This window comes from Saimiri boliviensis, chromosome 5, assembly GCF_048565385.1.
Source record: "Saimiri boliviensis isolate mSaiBol1 chromosome 5, mSaiBol1.pri, whole genome shotgun sequence".
In the NCBI taxonomy this organism is placed as follows: Eukaryota; Metazoa; Chordata; class Mammalia; order Primates; family Cebidae; genus Saimiri; species Saimiri boliviensis.
This window is the reverse complement of record NC_133453.1, coordinates 50263188-50285695: the sequence shown is the minus strand read 5'-3', so window position 1 is coordinate 50285695 and position 22508 is coordinate 50263188. Positions and strand designations below refer to the sequence as shown.

General features: G+C 39.3%; 1 protein-coding gene across 9 annotated transcripts in view; it reads right to left on the bottom strand.

Moving 5' to 3' along the window:
* HIBCH (3-hydroxyisobutyryl-CoA hydrolase) overlaps positions 1-22508 on the bottom strand; it is a 225523-nt gene that overhangs the window by 124012 nt on the left and 79003 nt on the right. The window contains exon 1 of one of the 9 annotated variants that reach the window (XM_003940819.3): positions 3174-3306. The exons of 7 other annotated variants lie outside the window; for them this stretch is intronic. In XM_003940819.3, coding sequence (XP_003940868.1) covers positions 3174-3208 — 35 coding nt within the window. In that variant the 5' untranslated portion in view covers positions 3209-3306. Of the gene's footprint in view, positions 1-3173; positions 3307-22508 lie in introns of those variants that run through there. One more of the 9 variants, XM_074399357.1, reaches the window with a different exon arrangement.

The window sequence follows — 22508 nt, the reverse complement described above, 5'->3', positions numbered from 1 at the left end:
ATCACGAAGTCAGGGGTTCAAGACCAGTCTGGCCAACATAGTGAAATCCCACCTCAACTAAATACACACACACACACACACACACACATACACACACACAATTAGCCAAGTGTGGTGGTGTGCACCTGTAATCCCAGCTACTAGGGCAGGTGGCTGAGGCAGGAGAATCATGTGAACCCAGGAGGCGGAGGTTGCAGTGAGCTGAGATCACGCCACTGCACTCCAGCCCAGGCGACAGTACGAGACTCCGTCTCTAAATAAACAAAACAAAATAGAAGTAAAACAGAATAGAGGCAGTCAAAGAGCAAAAACCAAAACAATATAGTTCAGCAGAGTACAGAGCAGATGGAAAAGGCAATGAGGCCTATTAACAACCTATAAAGTAACCTCTTATTATTTTTTTTTTAGAGACTAGGTTTCGATGTGTTGCCCAGGCTGGCAAGCAGTGGTGCATTCATAATTCACTGTAAACTTGAACTCCTAGGCGTAAGTAATCCTCCCACCTCAGCCTCCCACACTGGAAGGAAAGGCATATGCCACCATATCCAGCTAGTTTTTTTATTTCTTATTTTTTATACAAACAGAGTATTGCTATGTTGCCCAGGATTGTCTTAAACTCCCACCTTGGCTTCTCAAAGTGCTAGGATTATAGGCATGAGCCACCATACCCAGCAAAGAGCAACCTCTTTGAAGAGGCTTCCTGACTCCCTCTCCGTATCTAAATCTGGCTCTCGTCACTGTACTTTTCCCTTAAGACACTTACCAGAATTGGTAACTAAAAATTACTGTTCGCTATTTGCTATCTATCTGCTCTCCTTTCAGACTCCAAGGGCCTTACATAAGGAACAGCAGGAACACCGAGCAGTCCAGGGTGGCTACAGGATAATAGAAATGCCTACAACTGTGCTTCTCAGCAAGTAGAACAGAACAGTAGGTAATTGTTCATTCACAAATATACTGGGGCCAAATCTGTGAAATCCAGGCTGGTAAATTTGTACTTAATGGCATAAGCTCTCAGACGGGCACCTCTGAGTTTCTGAGCAGAAGAATGGCAGGCACTGAAGTAAACTTTGGCAAGATTAACCTGGCAATCATATACAAAAACAATTCACACTGCGAAGATGAAAAAGTGATAAATTTGAGACTATTGATGAAACTTGAATCCGCAGGAAGAGGTAAGGTCTGGGAGCGTGGGAGAACTTAGATAACTCTGAGACTCTAGAGGAATGACAGTGCCGAGAGAGAGAGAGTGACAGTTACACTTATGTGCAAATTTTTTTTTCCTTTTTTCCTTTTTTTTGAGATGGAGTCTTGCTCTGTCGCCCAGGCTAGAGTGCAGTGGTTCGATCTCGGCTCACTGCAACCTCCGCCTCCCAGGTTCAAGCAATTCTCCTGCATCAGCCTCCCAATTAGTTGGAATTACAGGCACCTGCCACCACACCCAGCTACTTTTTTTGTATTTATCACTGAGACAGGGTTTCACCATGTTGGCCAACCTGGTCTTACTCCTGACCTCAGATGATATGCCTGCCTCGGCCTCCCAAAGTGCTGGGATTACAGGTGTGAGCCCCTGTGCCTAGCCCTTATGTGCAAATTTATATATGAGGTGCATCTGAGACATTCAGAGGGTTGGACCAGTACTACAGCTTAGGGCAAGTCAGGTGAGGCAAAAATTTGAGTTATCCTAAGAGATGATTTATTTAGGAACGAAAAAAACCTCCAAGAGCTAAATTGCACTGGGGTAAGAGAAGACGAGCTGAAAAGTGGCATTAGGAAAGTAGGCCAGTACTAGAGAAGCCAAGGGATACCAGAGTTCAAGGGTGGGTGCCCAACACTGTCAACAATGGCCCGAGGCCCTTTTTTCTCTCAGAAACACTTCCCTTACATACTTGTGGGTTAGGCTGTTGTGGACTGGACCACCTTGGCCTCTGATTTCTAGGATAATGCCCACTCCAGGGCTGAGTCTGGAAAAGGCATCTCAGATCAAAGGCCCCAAAACAGTCCTGGCCGACCTCCAAAGTCTCCAGCTTGGAACACAGGGTGGAAGAAAGCCAAGCTGAACCGTGGGAATGACAGAGCCTCTCCAAGTCAGTTAACTTTAACAAACACATCTTTCCAATTTGTTTCTCAATTTGCTATTTGCTGACAACACTGAACAAGCAGCAGCAACGATTATGTGTCCTGATTTTCTTAGTATTTACTAAATCTCTCCACGAGATGGTGCAAGGACAACTAATTTTAAGGTATTGAAAAAACGAGCAGAAAAGCAACTCTTCAATGTATAAATAACAAGAATCTTCTGACAATCAGGTCTGTGGATATAGCGTTAGACACCTAAACACTTTCCACTGAAACTATTCTTCTCAAGTCAAAGAAACACTTTTATTCCTTTGCAGGAAACCCGGAAGGCAAATTTTAAGGCTTAAAGAACCCAGTAATTTAAGTTGTCCTTACTTTAAGGAAATAAGGATGTTTCTCCCTTCAAATGGACGCAGCTGCTACCTGGAATGACGGCATGACCAGGCCGTGGGCTACTCAAGACTCAGGAGGCCTAACTTCCTGCAGATGACGGCTACCAGCTTTCCTAGGCTGAGCTCAAGGCGCAGTGAGGGGTACTTTCGAAAAGTTAAACAACTTTTGCAAACATGTTCCCCCATGCCGCGTTAAATATCGGCAACACTAGCCTGAAAGTTCCAGACGCCTGTATTGACGCCGGAGCCATGCAAGAAAGCTGAATAAAATCACACCACATTGAGCTTTATTGAAAGCTCAATAAAATCACTTGCAGCAAGTGGCAAAACGCCTGTGTGCACTGGTTCCACAAAACATGCCGCACAATTCCTCTAAGCTGAATCCCTCCGGGTCCCCAAAGTGCACCCAACTTTGAAGGAAAGAAATTGAAGCCAAAAGAACGACAGTCGTGTGGGGACAAGGCTGAATTGAGAGCCAGAGGCAGAAAACGAGGGTGTTGCTGCAAAGAAGATGCTAGAGGGAGAAAGAAGAGACAGGGAGGCGGGTTGGGGCTTGGGGCTGGCCAAGGTTGGGGTCTCACAACTGCGCCTCCGAGCGCGACTCGAAACTTCGAAGCCAGCAGTCTCCACCCCCGGCCCTTTTCCCCTCTTCGGCGAAAGCCGCTGAAGGGCCTGCCCCTGGCAGCTCGCTCGCTCACTCACCTTGACATGAACCTCCAGAACTCCAGCTGCCCCATCGCCAAACACTGGGGAGCTAAAGCAGCAAAGCGAAAAGCACCGGGACACTTCCACCCCCTCACGTGAGCCCCGCCCACCACCGGCCTGCGCCGTCGCGCACAGATGACAAGTCCTCCAGGCGGCCAGAGCGGCCTTTTCCGCTACGCCACGCAGAGGGGCGTGGCAAGAACGACGCCAGGAGGAAATCGTTGAGGGCGGGGAAGGGAGATGGGAACGGGGCGTGGCCTGAGATCCGAGACTGGGCCTGGGAGAAGGCGGAGAGCGAGCTGAGGCGGGGCGGGGCGACGGAGAAGAGAGCCGACCAGGGCGATTTCGCAGGAAAGGAGATTGCCCTCTAGAGGCCGTCTTAGCCCAAAGCCCCATCTGTAGTCCAGGCTTGACCTGCCAGTTTGACCAGCAGGAACTGTTGTGAAACACTTTTCTGGAATTTTAGTAGTTTTTAACTAAAAATGTAAACTTAGTATTCTTTGAGAATCAAGTAGAGGAATTACGCTTGATAAAGGACATCGGTGTAGTTTATTTATTCTTAACCCAGTACAGCAGAACTCCTTTAACATTAGGATTGAGACATTTTCAGTTTTCTTGGGAAAAGTTGTAAGTCCCTCAATTCTTCCTCAAAGACAGACAAGAGTTGTCTAATTAGGAGGTAATAGAGATGTCTTCCCAACTAAAGTAAAAGCTACTGTTATCAGTGAAAGCATAATTACATTCAGAAAGTAGCTTACTCTTAAATGAAACCAACATATAACCCAACCACTAGGATCCCCTGTTAAATTGAGGAAAGCGTTCCAGACCCACCCAGATGTCCAGCAGAAAACATTTCATCGCCACTAAAGTATTGACACATTTATCAGAAAGAAGAAATCCGGTGACAAATTTCAGAGAGGACACATGAAAGACATTTTCTTAGTACCATGATATTTAAAGAGATACACTTGTTGAGACTTTGATCAAAAATTACTTTGCTAACCTAGGTCAAATGTAATAACCAAATGCCCACTGAGAAGAGGACAGGCAACAAACAGCACCGAAGGAACTCCTTACCTGCAATTTGGTTTTTAATGGCCTACGGGACATCACCATCTGACATCATCATCATGTTTCATTCACTGCGCAGAACAATAAACCAGTCATCTGACCTAGCATGCTTTTTTGGAAAAAGCATGGACCTACCTGTCAGACAGACTGAGATTCAAATCTTCCTTGTCACCACAGCATCACATGTGTGAAATCTGAGTCTCACAAGGCCCCATCGTTAGAAGGGCGCTGTGCTTGTTTTAATGCTGTGCTATTAATAATTTTTGAATAAGGAACCACAAATTTTCATTTTACGGTAGGCCTGCAAATTATGAAAATCAGTCCTACCCCAGCACACTTAATAGTTTAATGACATTGAGCAAATTATATAGCTTTTCAGAAACTCCATTTTCTCATCTGAAAATGGGTGTGCTGATAACTAAAGACTAGAGGTGTTTGTGAAGATCCATTAAAATACAGATGGAAAGTCTGGGCATGGTGACTCACGCCTGTAATCCCAGCACTTGGGGAGGCCGAGGTGGGCAGATTACAAGGTCAAGAGATCGAGACCATCCTGGCCACCGTCTCTACTAAAAACACAAAAATTAGCTGGGCGTGGTGGCATGTACCTATAATTCCAGCTAGTCAGGAAGCTGAGGCAGGAGAATCACTTGAACCTGGGAGGTGGAGGCTGCAGTGAGCCAAGATCACATCACCACTGAACTCCAGCCTGGCAACAGAGCAAGACTCCAGCTAAAAAATAAAATAAACCCAGATGGAAATATGTGCATAAATTACTTAGGACCTTTTAGGTATTCAAGATCTGTCAGTTGTGCCACACCTTCCACCAAACTGTCCTTCCTATTCCTAAATTCTCTATGTCTTCCAATGATGCTATCAATCTTCTGGCTTCCAGCTCTAGAAACCACAGTCCTTTGAAAAAATTATCTTAACATTCTATTTTGAAGATTTTTCAAACATCTAGCAAAGTTATAAAAATTTAAAGTAAACACCTATATGCTCACCACACAGATTCTACCTAGATTTACATTTTATCTTGCTTTATTCCTTATCCCAAATATCTTATTTTTAATGCATTTCAAAGTTAATTACAGGCATTGTTTTACTTCTCCCAAAATATGGCATGTGTCTTACTATCTATAGAGTTAAATATTTGTTTACATGTAATTTTTCCTTTTGAGACAAACTTTATATTCTGTGAAATGCTCAAATCTTAAGTGTACATTCACTGAGTTTGACAAATGTATACACTTGTGCAACCAAAACTCCTGAGATATAAACCATTGTCATCACCCCAGAAAGCTTCCTCTTACGATTTTCCCGTCATTCTCTGCCTAACACTGCTTTCCCCACTCCACCCCCACCCCAGAGCCAACCACTGTTCTATTTTGAAAACCATTGTTGTTTGTTTTGAGGCTGAGTCTCACGCTATCGCCCAGGCTAGAGTACAGTGCCACAATCACAGCTGACTGCAGCTTCAACCTCCCTGGGCTCAAGCAATCCTCCCCCTCAGCCTCCTGAGTAGATGGGACTTCAGGCACATGCCACCATACACAGCTAGTTTTTGTATTTTTTTTGGAGAGATAGGGTCTTGCCATGTTACCCAGGCAGGCCTCCAACTCCTGGGCTCACGAGATCTGCCCACCTTGACCTCCCAAAGTGCTGAGATTACAGGTGTTAAGACACTGCACCCAGTCTGATTTTTTCTCGATTACTTTTGCATTTTCTAAAAATTCATATAAAATGGAATCATATCGTGTGCATTTTTTGTGTAGAGTGATTTTCCACTTAGCAAAATGTCCATATCGTATGTATCAGTAGTTTGCTCTATTTTATTATTAATACTTTATTATATGGATACGCCGCAGTTTATTGATCCATGCTCCTCTTGATAGATTCCTGGGCTGTTGCCAGTTGGGGCTACTATGAATAAAGCTGCTGTAAACATTCTTGTGTAAATCTTTTGCAGACAAATTTTTCCTTTTCTCTTGGGTAAATATCTATACATAGAATGTCTTGTTTATACGGTAGGTCAATGTTTGGTTTTATATGAAACAACCAGACCCTTTTCAAGTGTTTGTATCATTTTGGACAAGAATTCTGGTGGCAGACAATCCACAGAATTGGGAAAAATGTTTACAAATGACATATTTGATAAAAAGCTATCTAGAATATATAAAGAACTATCACCACTTAAATAACAGAATTTTTAAATGGATAACAAATTAGAATATACTATACAGCTCTCCAAAAAAGACATATGAATGATCAATCATCATATGAAAAGATGCTCAACATTATTAGGCAGCAGGGAAATGCACACCAAAACCACAATGACTTCATACTCACTGTAATTTAAAAAAAAAAAAAACAAGTGCTAGTGAGGAGAATTTGGAATCCTTAGACACCATTGGTGGGAATGTACGATGGTGCAGCTACCTTGGAAAAACATCTGGCAGTTCCACAAATGGTTAAACAGAGTGACCATATGACCCAACAATTCCATACCTAGGTATAATACCCAAAATAAATGAAAACATAGTCCTCACAAAAACTTGTACATAATGTTTATGGCAGCATTATTCATAATTGTCAAAACGTAGAAATAACCCATATGTCCATCAACTGATAAGTAGGTAAAAACAAAAGTTACATATCTATACAATGAAGTATTATTTGGCAAGAAACAGAAATGAAGTACCGATACATCATGATACAACATGAGCCAACACGGAAAACACCGTGCTAAATGAAAGAAGCCAGTCACAGTAGACCACATATTACATAATACCATTTGCATGAGTATCTAAAATAAGCAAATGTGTACAGATAGAAAGTAGACTAGAGGTTGCCTAAGGTTTGAAAGGAGGTAGGAGAATTAGAGAGTGACAGTTAAGGGGTACAGGGTTTTCTGGTGGAGTAATGAAAATATTCTAAAAAGAATAGTGGTGGTGATTGGGTTACACTAAAATGAAAATATTGTAAAATGGATAGTGGTGATGGTTGACTGAATCATATACTTTATATGGGTGAATTTTGTGGCATATAAATTATATCTTAATTTTTAAGTAAAGAATTCTGGTTGCTTCATATCCTCAGCCACATTCTGTATTGCCAGTCTTTTTCATTTTAGTCATGCTGGTGTGTATGTAGTGTTATCTCCTTGTGGTTTTGATTTTAATTTTCCTGATGTCTAATGATGTTGAGCACTTTTTCATAGGCTTATTATCTTCTTTTAATTTTCTTGCCTATTTTTAAATTGGGTTATCTTTCTATTCATGTTTGATTTTGTCTTTTTTATTATTGTTCAATTATCTATTTCTGTGACAAATTACCCCTACAATTTAGCAGCTTAAAGAAACCAACATTTATTGTTTCTCAGAGATTGCAAGGCTCAGGAATCAGGGAGAGACTTAGCCAGGTGGTTCTAGCTCAAGGTCGCTTATGAGGCTGCAAAGCATTGGCTGGGATTGCAGTCATCTGCATGCTCAGCTTCTAAACTCATGTGGTTGTTGGCAGGTTACAGGTGCTTTCACAAGGGTCTCTCCTTGAGTCTCTTACAGTGTAGCAGCTGGCTTCCTCTGGAGAGAGAGAGCCCAGAGAAAGAGCCACCAACTCAGAAGCCACAGTGTCTTATATCCATCACTACTGCTTATTTTGTTGGTCCTGTGGGCAACCCCAGTACAGTATAGAAGATTTTATGAGTTTGCATGTTCAGATGCAAGGATCCTTTCTGGCTGTTTGGAGGTGGCTGTCATACTTGATTTTTTTTTCTTTCCTCATTGCCCATCAGTCATCAAGGCATACCAGTTATTTCTTTGAAAGATCTCTCAGATTTGTTCTATCCTTTCGACACCTCCACTGCTACCGTTCTAGTACCCACTTGTAACTCATTCCAGATTTAACTTCTGTCTTCTCCCTCAACCATCACACCCTTCAATTCATTCTGCATTTTACTGAAAATAAATTTTCCTGAGATACAACTTTTGATGGATTATTAAGCTGCTAAATAATCTCACAATTGTCTATAGCTATCTTGTCCAAAACTAGACACAGGTAACTACTGTGCACTTAAAGTGTGGCTGGTATAACTGGGGAACACAATTTTTAAAAATTTACATTTAAAAACTAAAGCAGTGGTAAAAATTTTATGTTGATTTCATGTCATAATAACAGTATTTTGGATGTATTGGGTTAGAGAAAATATATTATTTAAATTAAGTTTCCCTGTGTCTTTTCACTTTTTCAATGAGGCTACTAGAAAATATTAAATTACAGCCAGGCATGGTGGCTCACACCTGTAATCCCAGCACTTTGGGAGGCCAAGGCAGGTGAATCACCTGAGGTCAGGAGTGCAAGACCAACCTGGCCAACATGGTGAAACCTTGTCTCTACTAAAAATACAAAAATTAACCAGGCATGGTGGTGTGCACCTGCAGCCCCAGCAACAGTCTGTTCCTCCTAGGGCAGAGGCAGGAGAATTGCTTAAACCCGGGAGTCGGAGGTTGCAGTGAGCGGAGATCATGACATTGCACTCCGGCCTGGGTGACAAGAGCGAAACTTCATCTAAAAAAAAAAAAAAAAAAAAAAAAAAAAAAAAGTTAATTACATATGCAGCTCACATTGCATCTGTATTAAACAACAGTAGTCTATAACATTCCCTTCAAACTGACTGACTTTTGAGGCAACAGAAACAAGGCTTCACCTTAGCTATTCAACCTTATTTACCGTTTACCTGCTCTTATTCCTGCCACATGTGTCTCCTCTGGATATCTCTGAGCATATAATGTTGATTTTCTGCCACTGCTCCTCAGCTCATGAAATTCCTTATACCAGGAAAGCCATTCTTCTTTTATACTCTAAAATCTATTCAGCCTAAAGGCTCAACTATCTCCCTATAGTAGTATTTTACTGTAACCTCTACTGCACTCTCCTATCTGAATTTCAATTGCATTTCTAATTCATCCTTCATTACTTCTCTCTCTCTCTCTCTCCCTCTCTCTCTCGAGATGAAGTCTCACTATGCTGCCCATGTTGGACTCAAATTCCTGAGCTCAAGTGATCCTTCCACTTCAGCTTTCCCAACAGCTGGTACTACAGGCACACACACTGCGCCTGGCTTATGACTTACTTCTTACATAATTTGTTGTCATAATTGAATGCTAATTTCCTCTCTCAGACAAATTGCACATTCCTTGAGGACAGGAACTGTATCTTATATTTTGTCTGAATGTTTCAAAATCCTAGTGCTGGGACATGGTAAGAGGCCTTACAAATTTGATATACTAATTATATGAAGGAAATTTTGTATACACATAACTTTGTTATATTCTAACCAGTGTAAACCTGACATTAATGTGGAAAAAAATAAGGTTGTAAAATTTATTTGTCAAAAAATATTGCTTGATGTAAGTACCCGTAACGTGAAAGATTATCCAGGAGCCAGCACAAGGGCTGAGTGACAGAAAAGTGATTCCCTTCTACTTTAATTTCTGAGAAATCAACGATTGGCAATCAATGAAGGCTCTGGAGAACTTGCCAAAAAGCCATTCTTGTTGCATTGAGGCCCCTCAGCACACCCAGCCCTGTCCCATCCCCCTCTCCCTGAAGCTCTACCACCAATCCAGGATGTCTGTGAATGCCAGGAATGAAATGCAAGATGCTTATTTTCATTGTGCCAATAGCCCGCTTCTGGAAGTATCTCTGAGATCCTGCCTTTTCCTGACTCTAAAAAGCTGTGCAACCGAGTCGACTCTACCTTGCCTCCTCACTCATAGGGTGAGTAGGAAACCTCAAGACTAAACCGTCTACCCCTTTCATGCCTCTTGGAAATGTACTAAAACCCACTTATTTTCCTTTTCTTTGCATTTGTGATTTTTCCAAAAATTTACAGAGTGGTCCTTTGAGTGAAGGGTGTGTTCCATGCCAGTGGTGTGGTCCTTGCCAAGCCAGAGTAAGGTTCTCTGACATGCAATGAGCTCATTGGTCCCTACCCCAAGGCTGTGAGCAAGGTAGTCTCAAGAGTACCCCTTTGGCCAAGGTCATCTGCAGGATGCATGAATGTACAGAATGTAGACAACCTGCAAGAAGTCCTGGTGTCTTCCCAAAAAAGGAGACCTGGGTCATACAACTAAAGGCTAAGAAGTAGGGCATTGTGCAACTGCTACAGACAAGAACTGGGAAAAATAGAACTTGATTAAGTGACTCCAGACAGCAGTGTTCATTTCAATTTAACAGTCCTGAAAGGGTGGTGTGGGATACTGTGAGGGCTGTGACCCAGTAGCACTTAAGAGATTTACCATTCCCTCTATGGATCCCAAGGTTTTGAGGATACCTGCAGTCAAGTAATAAAATCCTCTGGATCCTCTCCCTTCCTTTTTGCTTGATACCCAAAGCAAGTTAAATGAGCTATTTTGCAAGGCTAGTATTCATCAAATAAGCATCAGTATGGCTATGTGATGGTTAAGACATTGAAATACTTCTAAAGTGACTGAAAATAGCCACTGCTCACTGTCAGGCAACTCATTTCTTTGGGCCCAAAGGATCCCCAAGAGGGTACTGCTGAAGAAACCAACCTGGCACCTGCCAGGTGACTGGCCATAGCTGACTACACTAGACCCCATCACATGTCTTCTTAGTGAGCCCAGATCCTTTTGGAGATGGCACTCCTTGTGAGAGTGCCTGCATACCAGAAGGCCTATGCATGGTGTCCATCCTGCTGTTCTTCCCAAGGCTGAGACTACCTGCTGCAGGCTGACACACACAGACCTACCTCCAGGGCATTTCAGTGTACCATAGCTCTTCAGCATTTTGAATATTTCTCTTGCCTTTTTGTATGCTTGTGCTAATCATTTTGCGCAACCCAAAGAACAGGACTTCACCACATGCATTATGATGGAATTATTGAAAGGATCACATAGATGAAACTGGGAACTGAAAATCTTTGGAGGAGGATCCACATCTGGGGCCCTTTCTTCTCTATCTCCCTCTCTTGTTGGCTGGGTGGAACCTCATGCAAACTTGTGGAATGTCTGCTTCTGTTTGGTGATTTGTCTAATCACGGAGGGGCTATTATGATCCAGGTGCCGTGTTCGTGTTAGGCTCTGGGGGTTACATGGAGCCATGGAAGCACAGAGTAGGGCCACATGTTATAGTGTAGGAATCAGAGAAATCTTCCCAGGAAAGGTAACTGTTTTAGATAGAGAAACTCTGCACAGATGGAGCACAATAGGTGACTCCAGCATTCTGACAGTGGCACAATAGAGGTAGGGAGGAATCAGGTCTCTAGGGACTAGGAAGCCTCCTTAAGGGTATTTAAGCAGAAATATGACTTCAGATTTGACTTCTATCAGTATCACTCTGAAGCATGGCCAGTGGATCAGAGGAAACTGATCTCCCTATATGTTTTCTGTACCTTCATACTTACCTGACTTGCAAGAGATTTTGATTTGCCTTGGCTTGTCTGATTCCAACTCTACCTCACGACATCATCTCATAATATTGCTTTTAAACAGTTATTTTTAACATTCCTATTTTGTTTTTATCGCACCTGCTAATTGATTAATCTGTTTCTCATTTTCTGAACTCAGCAGAGCAATCTGATTAGCCTGGTGTAATTTTTTTGAGCTGTGAATGGGCCAACTTGGATTAAGAGGCCATGGAGTTTAATCAGCCATTTGCATACTGGGAATGTTCATGGGTTCCAACATTACGTGGGTCTGGCAGGAAATTATGGCTTATTTCTCAGATCATCAACCAATATCCATGGTCAGAGTACTGATTCAAATAGCAGCTGATAAGGATAGGAGCATTGATAACATTGGAAAAAAATCTAAATAAAGATAATTCTGTTAGACCAAAAAATGTATGTATATATGTGCAGAAACATTCTAGAGAAATGCACACCCAAAAATGTTAACAGTGGTTATTCTTGGGTGGTGGTGGAAATATGAGTGACTCACTCCTTCTCTATAATTATTTACATTTGTTATTGTTTCACTTAAGAACAGATAGTTGTTTTGTGACAAAAATAAAAGTGATTTTTAAGGAAATCAGGGAGCATTACACATATCCGATGAATTTTTCCTTATGGCTAACTCCCAAAATACCTTTTGGACAAGTTTTGTCTTTACTACATGCACTTGGTTTCTAGTGAGTTGCCACTAGGTGGTGAATATACCACATCAAACAAGATTGAAAGGCTTCCATTTTTTAAACAAGCTAATCCCTCCAAATGAAATTTCTTGGAAAAAAAAATTTTAATACATTTTTCAACTTTGAGATATGGCATACCAAATTATGTCTCTAATAATTCGAATAAAAATACATACATAACACATTCACAACACAACACTGACATTATAAAGACTTTGTACTGTGTTTTCCAAGAACACAAGGCTCTGTGCACAGAAATAGTACAATGTCCATTTGTAGATTTAACATAATTTGTATATTTCAAACATACAATGTCAAATTATCTTTATTATTGAAAAATATTCATTTTATGTAGATACAGTCTTGAGGACCTCACTTTAGCAATAAATATTTATATTTAGTACTAAAACATTCCCAAATGAGTAAATGAATAAAATGATCTGTCCTACAAGTAAGTTGGTTTACAAATTCTATGATGTTCTATGAAACTAGTATCACTCGATACCAAAATCAGGCAAGATCACAATATATAAAAAAAAAAAACTGAAGGCCAGTATCCCTGTAGTATATGTTGAACATACATGCAAAAATCCTCAACAAAAATGCTAGCAAACCCAACTGAACAGCACATAAAAAAGATAATTCATCATGATCAAGTGGACTTTATTTCAGGGATGCAAGGATGGTTCAACATTTTCAAATCAATAAATGTGATTAACCACATCAACAGAATTAAAAACAAAAACCGTTTGGTCATCTCAACAGATGCAGAAAAAGCATTTGATAAAAACCAACATCCCTTTATGATAAAAACTCTCAACAAACTAGATACCTCAAAATAATAAAAGCCATTTTGACAAACCCATAGCCAACTCATACTGAATGAGTAAAAGTAGAAAGCATTCCCCCTGAGAGCTAGAACAAGACAAGGAATTCTCACCACTGCTATTCAACATGAACTGGAATTACTAGCTAGAGCCATCAGGCAAGAGAAAAAAAATAAAGGGCATCCAAACAAATATCTCTTTTCATTGATGACATAATCTTATACCTGGACGATTCTAAAGACTTCTCCAAAAAGACTCACAGACTTGATCAACAACTTCAGTAAAGTTTTAGTATACAAAATCAACGCACAAGAAGTAGTAGCATTTTTATACACCAAATATTTTCAAGCTGAGAAACAAAGCAAGAACCAAATCCCATTTATAATAGCCAAAAAAAAAAATAGAATACTGGAACATATTTAACTATTGAGGTGAAAAATCTCTACAAGGAAAACTACAAAACACTGGTGAAAGAAATTAAGCATAACACAGAGGAAAAAAACATCCCATGCTGATGGATTGAAAGACTCAATGTTGTTAAAATTACCTGTGCAAAGCAATCTTCAGATTCAACACAATACCTATCAAATTACCAATGCCATTCTTCACAGGATTAGAAAATAATCATCCTAAAGTTAACATGAAACCAAAAAAGAGCCCAAATAACCAAAACAATCCTAAGTAAGAAAAACAAATCAAAGGCATGGCATTACGTGACTTCAAATTATACTACAAGGCTATAGTAACTAAAACAGCATGATACTAGTGCAGAAAAAGACGGATTAGTGGAACAGAATAGAGAACCCAGAAATAAAGTCACATAACCTACAACCAACTGATCTTTGACAAAGTCGACAAAAATAAACCATGGGGAAAGGGCACCCTACTCAATAAATGGTGCTAGAAAAATTATCTAGTTATATGCAGAGGAATGAAACTGGAGCCTATCTCTCACCATATATGAAAATTAACTCAAGCTGGATTAAAGACCTAAATGTAAGATCTGAAACTGTAAAAGTCCCAGGAAAAAACCTAAGAAAAATTCTTTTGAACATTGATGTAGGCAAAGAATGTGTAAGACCCCAAAAGCAAATGCAATGAAAACAAAAAAATACAAATGAAACTTAAACTCAAAAGCTTCCACACACTAAAAGAAATAATCAGCAGAACAAACTGACAACCTACAGTATTACCTAAAAATGAGGTACCTTATATTACAGAAGGACATTGTTTAACAAATTAAAAGACAGTATAATCACCATATGAGAGATCTATTTCTTGTCTCCTCTTGCCTTTTCAGTCTCTTGTAAAAGATATTTGCAAATTATGCCTCTGACAAAGCACTAGTATCCAGAATCTACACGGGACTCAAACAAATCAACAAGAAGAAAATCAAAAATCCCATTAAAAAGTCAGCAGTTCATGTCCTTTGTAGGGACATAGATGAACCTGGAAACCATCATTCTCAGCAAACTGACACAAGAGCAGAAAATCAAACACCGTATATTCTCGCTCATAGGTGGGTGTTGAACAATGAGAACACATGGACACAGGGAGGGGAGCACTACACACTGGGGTCCGTTGGGGGGAAATGGGGGAGGGGCGGGGGGTGGGGAGGTGGGAAGAGATAGCATGGGGAGAAATGACAGATACAGGTGAGGGGACGGAAGGCAGCAAACCACACTGCCAAGTGTGTACCTATGCAACAATCTTGCATGTTCATCTCATGTACCCCAAAACCTAAAATGCAATAAAAAAAAAAGAAAAAAAAAGTCAGCAAATTAGGAGTTTGGGGCTACAGTAAGCTATGATCATACCACTGCACTCCAGCCTGGGTGACATAGCAGGGCCATCTCTTAACCAAAACAAACAAACAAACAAACAAAGGTGGTTGGTAAAGGACACAGACATTTCTCAAAAGAAGACAAACAAGAGGCCAAGAAACATATGAAAAATGCTCAACATCACTGATTTTCAGAGATATGCAAATTAAAACTATAATGAGATATCATCTTATGCCAGTAAGAATAGCTATTATTAAAACATTATAAAACAACAGATGATAGCATGGATGTGGAGAAAAGGAAGCCCTTATACACCATTAGTGGGAATGTAAATTAGCACAGCATCTATGGAAAATAGTATGGAAATTTCTCAAGGAACTAAAAGTAGAACTACCATTCAACCCAGCCATTCCACTACTGGGCATCTACTTAAAGGGAAAGAAATCATTATACCAAAAAGCCATCTGCACTTATATGTTTATCACAGCACTATTCACAGTTGTAAAGTCATGGAATCAACCTAAGTGTCCATCAATGGATGAATGGATTTTTTTCAATGTGGTATATATACACCATGGAATGCTATGTAGCCATTAAAAAGACTAAAATAATGTTCTTTGCAGCAACATGGATGGAGCTGGAGGTCATTATCCTAAGTGAAATGATATCAAAATCAGAAACAGAATATCAAGTACCATATGTTCTCACTTATAGGTGAGAACTACACCATGAATATACATGCACATAAAGATGAAAATAATAGACACTGGGGACTCCAAAAAGGGGGAGGTTGATATGGGCATGAGGGCTAAAAAAATTTATTTATAAGGTACCATGTTCACTATTTGGGTGACAGGTATGCTAGAAGCCCAAACCTTACCATTATGTAATATATCCATGTAACGTAACTGCACGTGTATCCCTGAATCGAAAATAAGTAAATAAACTTTTTAAAGGGGAAAAAACAACCCAATTTTATGATGTTAGCAAGTCCCAGAGAAGTATAATCAGGAAGATCTTCCATAATAATTATGGCCATTAAGCTCCACTGGGTTTTCCTATAATTATTTGTATGCATACATAGCAATAATAATTTGTAAGTGGCATAAAAATTTTTTACAGTATGTTACAGTATGCATATACTTCCCTCTGATGAACCCTATGTTCCTCAATATTTGATATTTCTTCCAGGAAGGGGAAATAAAAGCAAGCGAGCGTTGAAATGGTCTGTTTTCCCACTCATGGGAAAACAATTGAGTCCTTATTTATATTGTCTTGGGATTTGAGTGGCTGAGGCTTTCTACGGTTCTAAATACTATATTCTCTTTTCCTATAGCAGATAAAGAAAGAGGTAAGGAAGAAGATATTAGTAAATATTGATATTCTGTTTTCTGATAGTCAGCTACTAGGTTCAGAAACCCTCCTTTGAAACTCTTGCCTCAAACTCCTAAATTAAAAAAGAAAAATAATTCATCCCACAATGCTAGTGGTAAAATTAATTTAAATTTGTATAATTTCTGCCTACATTTAGAAGCAAGAAACTTAGAGCACAAAGAGTGTGGAAGGCAAGACAGCAATGTTTGATATGTGTTTTTAAGATTCAAAGTCGATGAGGTAGGAAATAATTTGCAGCTGATGGAAGATTTATGATAAATGGTAACATCAAAGCTTTTCTGCCCCAAGTTTTATGTTTCGATTTCGACAATAAAAACAAATTAGAGACAGCTGCTGCTATACACCGATTTCCTAGACTCTGGAGTATGTTGAAGTCAAAAACTCCGTACTCATCCATAGGTAAGACTATCTAAACGGATGGAGAATGGGAGACCCGAGATGCAGTGAAGTAAGTGGTGACAAGCTTCCTTTTCCTCATCTTGGCATCAAGCAGTGGTCTCCAAGTTTCATTTAACTCCTTGATCCTCAGAGAAGTAACTAATAACTGCATTTGTTGCTATTTCCAAGATAAAATTTAACCATATATGTCAAGTAATATATGGTTGACCTTTGAACATGGATTTGAACTGCGTCTGTCCACTCACAAGTGGAGTTTTTGCAAACAAACACAGATCAAAAATACAGTATTTGTGGGATGTGAAACATGCCTATAAGAAGGGCAGAGTTTTTGTAGACACGAATTCTGCTGGGCCAGCTGCTGGGCTTGAGTATCCTCAGATTTTGGTATCCATGGTGGGAGGAGTATTGGAGATCCCGGAACAAAGCACCCTGTAGATATGAAGGAACAACTGTATTTATCCTTTCTTCATAACCTTGTGGAAAGAGTAAAATAAGGAAAAAACTGTGTATTATGAGGGAGTAGGGGAAATGTTATGAAGAAAGAAACTATGTGAACTAAGTTGAAAAATAACATAAGGCAAGTGTGTGTTTTTTCTGATTTTCCAGTGTTTTCTTCAATTTGTAACAGTTCATTTGTGCAAAGTCTAGATTAATCACAATAAGCAAATATTTCCCTGTTGGCATATTCTACTATAAGACTTGTGAAAAGCATTTGGGGTCAAATATTCAATATGTATGAAGCGATTTGAAAGTTAAAATTCTTTTTAAGTTGTGAGATATTAGGAGTAAAAGTACAATCCCATGTTCCCAAATATATTTTCAATGTCTCTACAGTATCACCTAAATGACACACCTTATATCACAGATGGAAATTATTCAACAATTAATAAGACACTATAATCAGCATATGAGAAATCTGCTTCTTGTCTCCTCTTGCCTTTCCGGTTTCTTGCTGGCCTAAGTTTTCACCAGAATGATTTGGTAATATGAGGTGTGGAGGAGATAGAATGGGTGCGGTTTAGGAAAAGAATTTGATTCTGTTTATTGTACATTTTAAAGAAGGTTCTTAAAGCTCAATTTTTAATGCTTAAGAAATTAAATAATTTTTAAATGCACTATTCCCTATGAAATTAATTACATACTCATACTTGCCACAAAATATCAAAAGATAGACTGCCAAAATGCTTACAGTTCCAAAAATAAAACTAGGCAAGCTTATTCCAAAGCAAAGTACACAAAACCGAGCAAGTAATCAGGATGTGAATATTCAGCATAGCAAAGTATGCAATAAAATGATTTTACAAACTAAAATGTATCAGTGAGGATCCAAGAATACATTGATTTCAGAGTGGACTGTGGAAAAATAAAGCAAACAAGAAAATATCCAGAGAAGTTTAAGAATGGGAGGAAATGAGTCATTGATAATATGCTTGCTCCAGAGGATAACCTTTGTACCAAACAGCAGAGAACTGGAGACCTAGTCGGCAGAGGTTGCCTTTGGCAGTTTAAGAAGGAATGTCCAGAAGGAGCACTGGGAAAAGCAGTCCAATAATCCTTCCCTGAATTTTTTACTCTTCAATTTCAGCCTTTAATTCCCTTGAGATGAGGGAATTCAAATCCTAAGGATCCATAAACTTCAAGAATTTTGCATTTTCTATATTTAACATCTGGGAATTTAGTAAACAATACTTCTATGGAAAGGTAAGTGAAAAAAATAATTTCCATTTTATGAAGTTTGACATAGATGGAGCATGTGTGTATGTATACATGTGTGTGCGTGTACAGAGTATGACAAAATAAAGATAAAAACTCAAGGCCCAACAAAAGCTTTTAGAGAGATGCCTATATTCTCATGCCTTCATGACTATAAGTATATCTGCTATGACTTATACTAGAAATTTGTCATTTGCTTTTGGTATCTCAGCTACTTGTAGCCCTCAGGACCACATTCTACTCCCCCTAGTTTATATAGGTTAGTAACCTTGCGCTTTACCTTAAAAAAACTCAGAGTTTTAAATGTTCTATCACAAATGTTAAGGATTTCTTCCCTAAATCAAGCAAATGTGCTTTGCTTTCATGAGAGTTATTCAGTATTATCTAAGGCAGGTATAAATGATTTATATCAGTTAATGATTTAAAAGGAACGCAAAAATAAGATTATGCAATATGGAGTTAGGAACCTTTTACAACTATATCAGTTCATCTGGCCCTTGGTGTGAGTCAACCACATTTTTCAACTACCTAATATCCTATGGTCAAGTCATTTTTACATAAGCCTAACAGAAGAGATATAGGTGCCATAAAACAAGTGCTACAAAACTATTTTATTTTATTTTTTCGAGACAGGATCTCATGCTGTCGCCCAGGCTGAAGTGCAGTGGCACTATTTTGGCTCACTGCAACTTTTGCCTCCTGGGTTCAAGCAGTTCTCCCACCTCAGCCTCCCATGTATCTGGGACTACAGGCATGCAACACCATGCCTGGCTAATTTTTGTATTTTTTGTAGAGACTAGATTTTACCATGTTGGCCAGGCTGATCTCGAGCTCCTGACCTCAAAGGATCCACCTGCCTTGGCCTCCCAAAGTGCTGGGGTTACAGGTGTGAGCTACCACGCTTGGCCTGCAAAACTTATTTTAGTCCAGTGAACTATGGTCAATACCAATTCAAGTTTCCAGTAGCTGATTTCAAGTTATGAGGTGGAGCAATAGCAAGCATACAGCGCTGACACGTGTGACAATTGGTAACTACAATGCTAGTTTGATATGATTGACGTGATTGAGGAAAGGATATGACCGAGTCCAGAAAGGCTGAGAGTTGCCTACTGACATCACTACCATTCATCCTTCCTTATTCTAGAGGCCTTGGCTAATGTGTCATCAAAAATATATTTCAAAGGAATATTTAATAACAATGAAATGCTCAGATACAGTGATTAGACAACAGTTTACGAAACAGTATGTTTAGTAATATTTGCAAAAACAATACACAGAGAAGACCGGAAAATTATACGCCAAAAACGTTACAATTCTAGTACATAGAGTAGGTTTTGCTTCCTGCTTTATACTTTTTAACATTTTTCAGTTTCCACAAATTTTTATTGATAATGCATTACTCTTTTATTTATTTATTTTACTTTAAGTTCCGGGATACATGTGCAGAATGTGCAGGTTTGTTACATAGATATATGTATGCCATGGTGGTTTGCTGCACCTGTCAACCTGTCACCTAGGTTTTAAGCCCCACATGCATTAGCTGTTCGGCCTGATGCTCTCCCTCCTCTCAAGCCCGCTCCGCAGGCCCCAATGTGTGATGTTCCCTTCCCTGTGTCCATGTGATCTCACTGTTCCACTCCCACTTATGAATGAGAACATGAGGTGTTTGGTTTTCTGTTCCTGTGTTATTTTGCTGAGGATGATGGCTTCCAGCTTCATCCATGTCCCTAAAAAGGACATGATCTCATTCCTTTTTATGGCTGCATAGTATTCCATGGTGCATATGTACCACATTTACTTTATTCAGTCTGTCATTGATGCACACTTGGGTTGGTTCCATGTCTTTGCTATTGTGAATAGTGCAATGCATTATTTTTATAAACACAAGTCACTTGAAAAGGGTAAAAAAATTTTATCTCTGATAAAATATTAAAAATATTTTGAAAAAGTGAATTTGAGCAGGAAATTACCCTATTGTTATTAAAATGCTATGCCGTTGTCACAGTAATCCAAAGAAGGAAGAATGAAATGAAATAGAGTCTCCAGAAGTATGGCCTAGCATATAAAAGAAGTTAATTTATGATACATCGGTCATCATGGAATCATAGGGAAAAAGTTTGTTCAGTAAGACTTAAATAGTAAATAGTAAAAAAAAAAAATTAGAGGAAATATAAATGAATATTGATCTGATCTTTGGTTTAAAAGGATCTTAGGCATATAAACAAGGAAAGAACCCATAAAATTGACTAAATAAAGACTTTTTAAATTTTGTAAATAATAAAAACACTTAAAATTAGAAGGCAAACTAAGAAAAAGCATCTGTAACAAATGTGATAAAAGGTTGTGACAAAGGATCAATTCAAATGTTATTGAATTAAACAAGATAAATAATAAGACTGCAATATTGCTACTCTGTGGACATCATGAAAGCACAGACATAACATATTATTCATTATTTATATCATTAGCATAGTGATCAGAACATCATATAAGGAATTATTATGTATTGAATTGAAAAATGATCAAACATGAACATATGACTAAAAAAATTACAGGGTGGTAGAGGAGAAGGGAAAATATCAATGGCCAAGAGACGTGGGAAAAAAATCTCCCAGTAATGAAAATGCAACTAAAAGTGTGATGAGAAGTCAGAAGAGGGTTTTTGGCTTTGTGTATGTGGTGACAGATGCAGTGATGAGATAGGCCACATCTTTCACAGTGAGGAGTGTCTTGAAGAGAATAGGTAAAAATCACAGTGCTCACTGAAATTCTAGGAATCTAACCTAAAGAAATACAAAAGACCCTTGATACTGGGGAAGGGTATATTTTCCAGACTCCTGGATTTTCCAAATCTGTGTTTTCACACTGTGTTCCAAGGAGCTCTGGGGTTCTGCAGAGGTGACCAGAGTCGGCTTCAAAGATAGGAAGAAGGTTTCCCCAGTGCTGCCTCAACCAGAGCAATACGACATTTATCTAATTTATATGTTAGATTACATGCAAGAATGTTTTTCTTAAAGATTCCACTGGAAATATCAAAACGTGGACACCACTGTACTGTATAAATAAAATGCAATGGAGTGTTACTTCTCAAAAACCACCGGAGAAGCAGAGAATAGTCAGTGTTATATTCCCAAACACTGGCCTCACAGCATTAATTTAAACTCGTTTCAGGAAATGTGTAAATCACTCTATAATTACCTTGCAAATAGCCAAAAGCTCGCATATAAAATCTGAAAATATCCAGGGCCTGTCGCAATAAGGACAAAAGATTTGTGTTCTATGATGATCAACAGTGTTCTTTAATATATTTAGTCTGTCATAACAGGAACTAATTTCCACTCAGATGTTTCAGCTGAGGAGATTTTATTGAGGGAACTATTTACAGAAGTTAGAGTTAGGGTTGGATGAAAGGAAACAGTGAGAGACATGGAGGTACCCAGGAGTCAGCACAGCTAGGCCTGAAGAAATAAGGGGAGAAAATCATGTTAGTAGAGCCCAGTGAAGGCTGGCACAGAGGAGCGGGGCTGCCTCACAGGAAGAGCCTTCGAGGGACAAAGCCACCATCAGAACCCAGCCGGAAGCAGGAAAAGAGGTAATGAGACATATCTGAGGCTCTTTTCCTTTTCTACCCTCCAATCTACCGATGGTGTTACTCATTGGTTAAAACCAACCGGCATGAGACTCCAGCTGGAATGGCTTAGGAAAAATTCCACCTTCTGAGGCACAGAGTCTAGCAGAGAAGAGCCGAAGATGGCTCTGGGAGACAACATATATGCTGGAGAATAACCAGCATATTTATAACAGTAAAATACAAGTCCCCCCTTATCTGTAGGGGATATGTTCCAAGACCCCTCATGGATACCTGAAAGTGCAGAGAGTACCGAACCCTATATATACAATGTTTTTTTCCTATACATACCTCTCTGTGATAAAGTTTAAGTTATTAATATGAATAAGGCACAATAAGAGATTAACAACAATTACTACTA